Source organism: Sinocyclocheilus rhinocerous, unplaced genomic scaffold, assembly GCF_001515625.1.
Source record: "Sinocyclocheilus rhinocerous isolate Xijiao unplaced genomic scaffold, SAMN03320098_v1.1 scaffold4140, whole genome shotgun sequence".
Taxonomy (NCBI): Eukaryota; Metazoa; Chordata; class Actinopteri; order Cypriniformes; family Cyprinidae; genus Sinocyclocheilus; species Sinocyclocheilus rhinocerous.
In genome coordinates, this window is record NW_015661995.1 from 139,055 (window position 1) to 149,643 (window position 10,589).

At 40.1% G+C, this 10,589-nt stretch overlaps 1 protein-coding gene across 1 annotated transcript in view; it reads right to left on the minus strand.

The window, feature by feature from the left end:
- Nucleotides 1-1,501: 1,501 nt before the first annotated feature.
- LOC107727148 (NEDD8-conjugating enzyme Ubc12) overlaps nt 1,502-10,589 on the minus strand; it is a 14,725-nt gene continuing 5,637 nt past the window's right edge. The window contains exons 5-6 of the mRNA XM_016536932.1: nt 2,431-2,494; nt 1,502-2,279 (exon numbers count right to left, since the gene is read on the minus strand). Coding sequence (XP_016392418.1) covers nt 2,139-2,279; nt 2,431-2,494 — 205 coding nt within the window. The 3' untranslated portion in view covers nt 1,502-2,138. The remainder of the gene's footprint in view (nt 2,280-2,430; nt 2,495-10,589) is intronic.

Here is a 10,589-nt window from a genome sequence, read left to right on the forward strand (position 1 = left end):
ACACGCTGCAATCACTCAGTGCGCTTGGTGAACCGATTCACCCAAAGAATGATGCTTCCCGATCGAGTTATACCCTTCTAAACAACAAGAACCGGCATGCATGGACGGTAAAAGGTTACATATTATGCTTTGAAATGTAGTGAAGCAAAATTAATTGTTTCTCATAATGAAAATGAGGGCAGACAGACTTACTGCATTTAGTTTGCAGGTAACTGACACGTGGAAAGCAATAATAAAGTGTGTCCTGCCATGTTAGTCGTATTTAACCCACACTTTTCTCCATTACGTACTATATGCTGATCCAGTTAAAAAAAGAAAAAGTAATATACTTAAAATACATTTATTTCACACCTAGTTCAAATCTATTAACATATGTACTGACTGAGGCTTACTGATATAAAACTTATAATTCAACTTTATTTGGAGTACTGTTTGTGCACAATATTTTAATATTAAGCCTAAAATGTGTTTTAATGTCACTATTGATGAGGATTGTATGATCTTTGAATAATATCAGTCTTTAAATGCAAGATTTGAAGTGTACCTGAAGTATATTTGCAGTAGTTCCACTTTAGCACAATCTAATATACTTCAGTATATCTTTAGTTGAACTTCAGCATTACTTCTGCACAATTAAAGAGCATTAACATTAGCTGTTCCAATTTAGCAGACTTTTAAATATAGTTTAGTATAGCAAAAGTACAATTGCAGGGTATTTGATCAAGTAGATAATTATATAACTGTATTTGTAGTGTAATTGGCATGAAATAAATGTATTTCAAATACATCTTAGCATATTTATTATTATTCTATATGAAGGAATAAACTTTTCATAGATCATTCCATTCAAAACCAATACACCAATGCATTAGCCCAAATACCAGCTTACGCTGACTGAAGCGGTTTGTAATGAAGGCATTGTGAACTTGCTCTGCTTTCGCACCTCACATACATGACCGACAGATGTCTACAGCACTCACTCATTCGTCTGAAACCTGAGAGGCAGCATCCAGAGGCCCGTCCAAATCCTGATGATATCCCACAATCCTCTGCTTGCACTGCTGTGGCTGCTGAGCTGACGGGAGAAACAGCATCCGAGAGTTGCTGTGAAACATAGGTTTTTACCTTCTAGCACCAAAGTGCTGTTCTGTATCTTGCTGCAGATTATTCGACTATGTTCATCTCTCTGCCATCACACCCTGAGCTCGTCTTACAGCAGAAACATTTTTAAAATGAAACTAGAAATTTTCCAGAGGGTGACCCAGATATCAAAGGCTTGGTCAAATCAGACGTGTCCCGTTTCGACTGCAGTGGCTTCTGCTAGCTTTGAGTGAATGGGTTGTGTTCTGCGACCGCACGCGCTTCATCGGTCCTGAGCGTCCAGTGATCATCAGTCCAGTGTGCTGACGCAGAGGCACATCATCGTCCAACATTTTATTGTTGCGGTTGCTTTTTTTTAAAGACAATCTGTTGTTATAGTTTACACTAATCTTAAAATGTAGGCATTCAACTCAATATTTTATTTAACATAATTCATATTGCAGTCATTGTGAACAACTGGGATTTCAATATACACAACAGAATTGTAACATTGTACGCAACCCTTCCTAACCCTAGGACGATCCTCCTCAGGAAAATCCCATCCCACCCATCCCACCCAGGAAAACTAGAGCAAAACATCGCAGGCCTCCCAAGCTCACAACAGCCCAGTCAGCAGACGGATCCTGCCGATCTCGTGTTAACCGGCCTCTAGCTTCAGCGGGGTATCAATTTGTCAGCGCTATCAGAATTGGTCGAAGGCGACGCTGCACGCGTCTTTTTTGGCGAACGTAAGAATGAGTGACTAGTTGAATATATGTGCGACTCGAGGCAGTTTCGCGAAGCCCAGAAGAATCTGGTCCTCAAGCCTGGTTAATGAATACAAGTGTAATGATCTGTCTCGCTCTCTGTGAGTGGGAGGATGAGTTAGCAAAAATAAACAGTGGGTACCAGCATAGTGGCAAATACGACTGGATTCTCTGAGCAACAGTCACTGACCGGCCCCCCCCCCCTCTGTGTGCGGTCAGTGTGTCGGTCAGTGCGTCTCAGCGCATGTAAACGATAAATGCATTCTGGGATGTGAGGGCCGGCGGCGTGGACTATTTGAGACAGCGCTCGAAGTATGTGGCGCCCACGTATCCGCCGCGCAGCGAGCGCTGGACGTTCTGCTCGAAGAGCCGCCGGTTCGTCTGCAGCACCTCCGCCGCCTCTTTGTTCAGGGGGTCTTCAGGGTTGGGCTCCTGCAGCAGGGACACACAGAGACCACACGACACCAGCTGCAGTTAATGTGTGCAGGTGAACGCCAGCAGGAAATAAACCAGAGAAACTCAGCAGGGCATGAGGATCGTGTCACCAGCATCTAAACACAATGAGCAGCAGAGCTGAACGTACCAGGAACAGATACTGTAGTCCGTATATGATGGAGTTAATCGTCAACACTGGCTTCCAGTCTTCTCTGAAACAGAAGGAGTGATGCTGAATGTCAGGATCACACACTGATACTTCATTACATGACTGATAATTCAACATTTGTCCAACTTTCTACCCTTTATCCCCGTTATACTCTGGGTGCATTCTGTCATTCACCTGAAAGGCTGTACAGGATAATAGGGGTTTGCGATATACCGGTAAAAATTCTCCCCACGATAAGAACTAGTCTTCCCGCGATAATAACGATAAAGTCTAGTTGTTGACATACTTCTGTGTGCGACTGTGCGGCGCGGCATCGTGGAAGGCGGACGTGAAACTGAAACCTCTCAAACCTGTGGTCCAACAAAGAGATTTATTGACAAACTTTTACGCCGTGTCCTAACTACACGCGATGCGACGCCGCGACACACGATAAACGGTATATTTTCCATGTTAATCAGAGGTTTTGTCCTAACTAGCCGCAACGCGCAAAATTTCTATTTTAGAAACAGTTTCTATTTCCGCGACGTCACAGCTGGAACAACATTCAAACTATATGACAGTGATAATCTCAGGTACTGATTATGTGCTTTATTCTAAGCTAAACGTGTCTAATATGAGTTTAAATATCATAGTGCATGGCATTTATAGCCATACTTAAAGCAACAACAGTCAGTTTACCTCAGATCTTGAAAATAAAGCAAAGATGTACGTTAAAACTGTGACTCACTGCGAACCAACGAGTGTATTCCATAAAGATGGTATCAGTCACTCAGTATGTACTTATAATGATGTTAAAAAGGTTTAATATTTATGAATTAGATTATAAACATATCCATTTCTTTGAGTGCAGAGCGCTTCCAGAGAGGCTCCGCCCAAACACGCTTCTGATTGGCTGTGATATTTGATTGATTCTGTCGCGTCTGGTGTGGTGTGGACACGGGGTTACTCCAAATACACTTTATAACATCAGTCAAGTGATTGAAATAACTTATTTTTGTGACCAGACCTGGTTTCACATCACAGAATGAGGCAGAAATCCTATGTCGATTAGCACTGCATTATAAATATACTTTATTCTTATAGAAAAATACCCAAGATGGCTTGAAAAATACAGATGAACCATATATTGTCACAATTGTGTTTATTGTCTTCATGTTTGATCAGTTTAAGCATTTCTATCTTCTTTTTACTCAGCAATAGCTAGGTGTCTTTGTCCATATTAGGGATTTCCTGAAGCATCATCAGTTATTACTTCTGTGATGCATATGTGGAGTTTCTGCGCGAGGGCGCCCTCTAGCTTCCAGTATGAATGATACAGACATTACATTACGTGTATGCTCACAATACCCTATTTTTTTGTCTCTCAGTTGATGCATACGAATTATCATTGATATTGTTATCACAATAGATACCAGAGAATATTGTGATACAGTTTTAAGTCCATATCGCCCATCCCTACAGGATAAGCATCAAAGCACACTGAATGCTCTGGATTTAGTGTTTGGTCGGGACCCAGTGTTGGGGATTTCCCATGTGGCTGTTGACTGAATAACTGCGTAGGAGATGTTTGGTGTGCAGGGCTGCTGATGTCCTGAGGTCAGCGTGAAGGACTCTGGAGAAAGCCAGCGCTGCTACGGACCGAGCTGAATCAGACACTCGGGAGAACTCTGTGCTCCAGGCTTCATCTGGATTAGGGGTGTAACGGACACAAACATGACGCTTTGCTACGTACCTCAGTTTTGACTTCACGGTTCGGTACAGCGGAGGGAAAAACTTAAAATTGCTTTTTTTTTTTTTAATTAAACAGTAGGTAACTGAACAAATTGCCCTTTCTTTAAAGGGGTCATATGATGCTTTTTTAAAGATCATTATTTTGTGTATTTGGTGTAACAGAATATGTTGACATGCTTTAATGTTCAAAAAACACATTATTTTAAAAATACTGTACATTATTGTAGGTCCTCTATGCCCCGCCTCTCTCAAACGCTTCGTTTTCTACAAAGTCCCTCCTTCCGACAAGCGCAGTCTGCTCTGATTGGCCAGCTGACCCAGTGCATTGTGATTGGCCGAACACCGCAAGCACTCATCGGAAATGTAACGCCCCTTACCATAATCGCAAGCTTCATCTTTCAAAATAAATGTAAAGACAGAGCCCGAAAGGGGAACAGAGTCGCGTGACAGACACAGTGATGAAGCTGGTATGTGTTTGCAGTACACAAGCCACGGTTAAGACAGCTGCCTCCACTGTGATGTGACCCTGTCTCTCTCTCTCTCTCTCTCGCTCTCCCCCTCTCTCTCTCTCGCTCTCTCTCTCTCTCTCTCGCTCTCCCTCTCTCTCTCTCTCTCTCTTTGAGACTTTAGTCTTTGCAACTTCAGGGATCTTATCTATGCACAATCAGCTTGTAACACTCCAAAGAGAAAGGAAAACTTGAAATCGCATCATATGACCCCTTTAAACAAATTTCAATTATAATTCATTTTCTTAGGGACAAAAATCTACCTCAGTTTATGCTCTACTATAGGGAGCCCTTTTACATTACTATAAGGTTACAATTAACAACAGAGTCCAAACTTAAATTCAATTACTGTTTATTTAAAAAAATAATAATCAACACTCGACTTAAAAAAAAATGTACGCAAACATGTAAATTTATCATAATGCACTTTTTAAATTAACTTCTAAATTATAAAATTTCTATTTGTTGTTGAAATCCAAAGAGAAAGGAAAACTTGAAATCGCATCATATGACCCCTTTAAACAAATTTCAATTATAATTCATTTTCTTAGGGACAAAAATCTACCTCAGTTTATGCTCTACTATAGGGAGCCCTTTTACATTACTATAAGGTTACAATTAACAACAGAGTCCAAACTTAAATTCAATTACTGTTTATTTTAAAAAATAATAATCAACACTCGACTTAAAAAAAAATGTACGCAAACATGTAAATTTATCATAATACACTTTTTAAATTAACTTCTAAATTATAAAATTTCTATTTGTTGTTGAAATTAGGGCTGCACGGTAAATCGCATGCGATATTTAATGCGCATCTCGTCAGTAAAGCCGCTTCTGTGATCAGTAGTAAATCTCCATCACCTGCTTTCAGATGGAGCATCGTTTACTACACAGAGCCGTAGTTCACTGACAAGCTACGCCAAAAAAAAAAAATTATTACGATATTATTGCACGATTATGAAATCGAAGAAATTGTTCGCGATAATGACAGCTATTTGCGTAGCTTGTCAGTGAACTACAGCTCTGTAGTAACTGCTGCTCCATCTGAAAGCATGTGATGGAGATTTACTGCTGATTACAGAACTGGCTTTACTGACGAGATGCGCATTAAATATCGCATGCGATTTACTAGTATTTATTGTTTGAATTTCTTTAAAAATGACACAATTTGAAAGCTGAGAGTGCTGAGACCTTGTTTCATACCAGAAGTAACCTGCTCTGTCTTGTCTGTCGGTGTGTTGTCAGTTTCCTCTTTGCTCTGCGATGTATTTTTCACTGCGTGAGAACATGCGTGTAGCGTGAGAGCGGCACTGTTTGTCGGGGACAGCAACAGTAACTAAGGAGGGCGGGTCTTTGCAAACGGTCAATTAAGACATCACTAACAGGTAAAGTAAAATATAACGAGTATATAGTCTAATATTTGGTGAAATGCTCTTCGCTAGACTTCATTTCTCTGGCGAACTATCGAGCTGTGGACACTGATAACTTGCCGGAGGTAAATGAAATGCTACGTGACATTTTGTTTTGACGTCTTTCCGCAGTTGAAACCCTGATTGAGCGATTACGTGAGGCGTGAGATGTTCATTCATGTTTATTTCACGTTAAAACTAGCAGTAACTGATGCATTTATACAGCGATCTGTCGCACCACATCAAAGAGCGTCAAAACGGCATTTACTGTCTGAATTTCCTGAAAAAAAAGGACATCATTTGAAAGATGAGACTCTGATTCTTGTCAAAAGTAACAAAATATAAAGCTGGAAGTTTCCAGAGAAGCTCCAGTCGTGCAGTGGCTAAAACAACGCTGTATTTGTTCGGCACACATGCGCACCGAACCGAAAGACCCATACCATTACACCCCTAATCCAGATCCATTACATTCAGGGTTTGAAATGAACACCCGCCAAATGCGGGTAAAAATCAGCTGTGGCGGGTAACGCTGTCAAATCACTAGCCAATTTGGCGGGTTACTTTTCGTAAGTTATGTTCACTCATTAATTTCTTGGGGAAGTTCATGCAAGCCAAATCTGCACAGGTTTAGCGCAAATACTGAACTCCTGAGACATCATGGCATTATTGAGTAGCCTATATTGCAAAAACAAAACAAAACACACCTACAGAGGCACGCAGTTCAGTAAACTATAAGTTAATATTAAGAGACTTACGTTTTAGACAGCATATTGGCTGTTTTTACTCTATTTCTCCAACAAAAATCATTCCAAACACAGCCACAGCGCTGTTTTGCGTCTCTGAGCAACATGATGGTGAATCGTTCCTGAATGAATCACCCGTTTAAATGATTCGGTTCAATCGCAATGACTCACTTATTAACAGTGACTTGCTGCCACCTACTGGCTGTTTTAATTGTTTTAATTTCACATTTAAAGTATCTTTTCATTTTTTAAATAATTTCAAATATCAGTATTCAACATTTCATGTTTAAAATATCAAAACATTATTTATGCATGTGTAACTGCAGGTTAAAAGCATTCCATGTCCCTCTGAGCTGCATTAACGTGTAAACACATCTAAATGCCACTTCATATGCAGCTTCTGCAAAGATTAATTTTGATACTGATTTCATTTGTTTAGTAACAGCCTAAATGTATTATTGTTATAATTGACTGATTACGTGTAAGAATTTGACTCAAAAGATGATGCACAGTTTTATAAAAAATGGCTTTATAAAGGTAAAAATGCCCATAAAAGGTAAAAATCAATATAAATCAATTTCCCAGAAAATATTGAGATATTATTTTGTCAATATCGCACACCCCTAGTACTGACAAAATGATTTGCAACGGTCACTTTGTCTACACCCAGTGTAGACAGCCTCAAGCTGTTGGTTTATTTCTGTTTTTTTTTTTTTTGGCTAGTAGAAGTTATGAATGGCCGGTAACTTAAAACTGTAGTAGCCAAATTGGCTGGTGAGTGAAAAAGTTAATTCCAATCCCTGATTACATTCATGTCCTACTGATGGGGCAGTTGCTTCTTTGCTCTTATTTAATACAGACTGCTTATTTGTCTTCAATAAGAGCTTAAGAACATTTGACCTATAAAAACCTAGTATTTTTACTTTGATATCAAAATTCAAGAATATCAAGAATATTGAGAACTGTAAAATTTCCCTGGAATTTAAAATTGTTATCATAAAAACTGTATTTCCATGGAGAATAACTACAGTAGATTGTGATGTATATTATGATGAAATGAAATCACTCATGTTATTCTGATAAAACCTCTGTTGCCTTAATAAAATCGGTGAACAGACAGTCATCATCTCTTTTGATATGGTGACAGCTTCTGATCACCAGACTGAATGAAAACTACTGTTTCTGACATCTTGGAAGCAGCAATTTATCTGGCCCAAAAATGATAAAAAAAACAAGAGCTACTTTTCATTTTATGTTGCAGCGCAGAGAAAATGTTGTCAACTGTGCAGCAGCCCTCAGGAGACCTGGGCCCGTATTCATGATACATCTTAGTGCTAAGAGTTGCTCCTATAACAAAATTATAAGAAAATTCTTAGAAATGTGGGTGTTTCCTCTTAAAATTAAAGAAAAGATCCTAGTAAAGAAAAAAGTAATTCTGAAAGCATCTTAACCCTTAAAAGAGCTCTTAAGGTCCAAAATTGTTAGGAGTACTGACGAGGACTTTTAAGAGGCTCAAGAGTTTCTTTAGCAGTGGAGAAAATCAACGAAACGTGAAGAGGGAGAAGAAATGTGTTGCACACAATGCATGACAGTGAGTTAATAAGACGCTACACATTAGATGGTGCAGGGGTCATGTTTGTGACCGATCTTATTAGAGACACGCTAACATCTCCGAAATGAAAGTAATCACTACATTAACTACGGCCACGTTCACACTGTCAGGTTTAGGGATTGACAACTGCATTTCCTTACAGTCTCGAAATGTCCCGTTCAAACAATGAAGGCTTATACTAAACCCTAAAGCACTCTTTTTTTCCTTCTTGAACAACCAGCCAATCACAGTCTTTATAAGACTGTGTCATAGCTAGCAAAGGGGTCAGCCCCGCCTCCTCACTAAGATGAAAGTTTTTGGCTTGCTCTCAGATTGGTCTTGAATCGCTCTTAAGCTAGGACTCCTACGTAGAAATGTTTAAGCTCCATTAGGAGCTCTCCGAGAGGATTCTTAGAGTCTTTAAGAACACGAGCCCTGGACTGTACGTCCCATTACCATGACTCCACTATCCTTTCCACAGAACCGGCACAGACATCCGTTTGTGTTGAGCATTGACATGACAATCCTAGCTATTACATCGTAACACCAGTGTGTAAGAGTGCACACAATACCTCAGAATATTTAGACAGACGTTGCCTTCGAGGTCAATGTTGGGGTGATAGACCATCGTTTCACATTTGACTTTCGGAGGGTCGTGAGGGTATCCCTGTCCTACCTGAAAGAAAAACACCTCAACTTTACTCACTGCTGAAGAGTAATCGCACACGCTTTTAAAACATCATTCACAACCACTACAACTGGTTACTTTTCAGTACAAGCATCCTATTTAAAGCAAGAACAATGCTGTGACCAAACGTGTCAGCTCTGACGGAGCATACATCTGAAAATGACAAAGAAATAAACAAACATGTACAAAACAAACTGTAACTAGCAAGATAAGAAGCTTGTTAAAGAAAAGACTTGAAAAGAAATGTACACAGCTTGGCTAATAATGGGTGAAAAAACATTACATTGATGACAAATCCTTTACGTTATTTTGCCATAACAGGTTTAAGCTTCGGTGTGTCATAACACAAGCTAACTGTTGACTGCATTGTGAAAACAGCTGTTCCAGATGTGCTTGTGCGTGTTTTCCTGCACTGCTGTGACATCTGGAAGTACAGCTTCTGATCTGCTCACTCTTACATGATTACACTGTTAGATACTGATCTGCCGTGGGTCTTTAGTTGAGTGTCCACTGAACCTGAGGTGCCGTTTACCTTAAAACTGAAGACAAATTTCCCACCTTTATAGAAACCCTGCAAAAGAACAACACAGAAAATGATGAATGCTCATGAACTACATGAGACGGAGTAACATGCTGCTATGAGAGGACTCTGCATGAGCAACAGCACAGATCCGCAGGCTGCTGCGACGCCTGAATAACCACAGCATCACAGACTTGATCAACTCCACTTATCCATTCCAATGTGCTATCAAAACAGATTTACTTTGCTAAACATTTAACTGCTGCTGAATACCATGAACAAAAAAATAGCAGGCTACACAAAAAACTGGACTCGATTAAGAGCTGTTTGTGTGCAAAATAGAGCTGTCGAAATGTCCCGTTCAAACAGCAGCTTACTGTACAGTAGCGTCTCAAATACTGTCTGTATGAACGTGCAACGAGAGTCAAGCCCGTGTCTGCAATCGCATCCTTTTCTGCGTCTCGCGCATGACACTGAATTTGAGTCACGCACAGAACACAAAACGTGATGGAAACTGCTCCAGTGGAGAACAGTGACTGGATCTAAAACCTTCAGATGACGCACAGCTCATTTCTCCGTCGCTGTAACTTACCCAGAGTGAAACCGCACACGAGCGACTCTCTCGCACTGTACTACAAGCTGTCCAGTTCATACAGCGCGTGTTTTCTGAGAATGCGGTTGTCACCCCCGGAAATAACTGTTGTGTGAATGTAACCGTGTTAAGGACTCAAATACAGGACTGACAACCGGATTCTGCTGCTGTGTGAACGTGGCTGTACATTAACATATTTGGCAACTGGAAAAATGCAACTTTGCAGCAGTGAAGATTTTGGTCTGTCATAACTTTCTACAAGCAAAGTGATCACACAAACTATTACAGCACTTTCAGAACCTTATTGTGTCGCTGTTCATTTCCTATCAAATACCTTAAGTTCAACATTAACAGC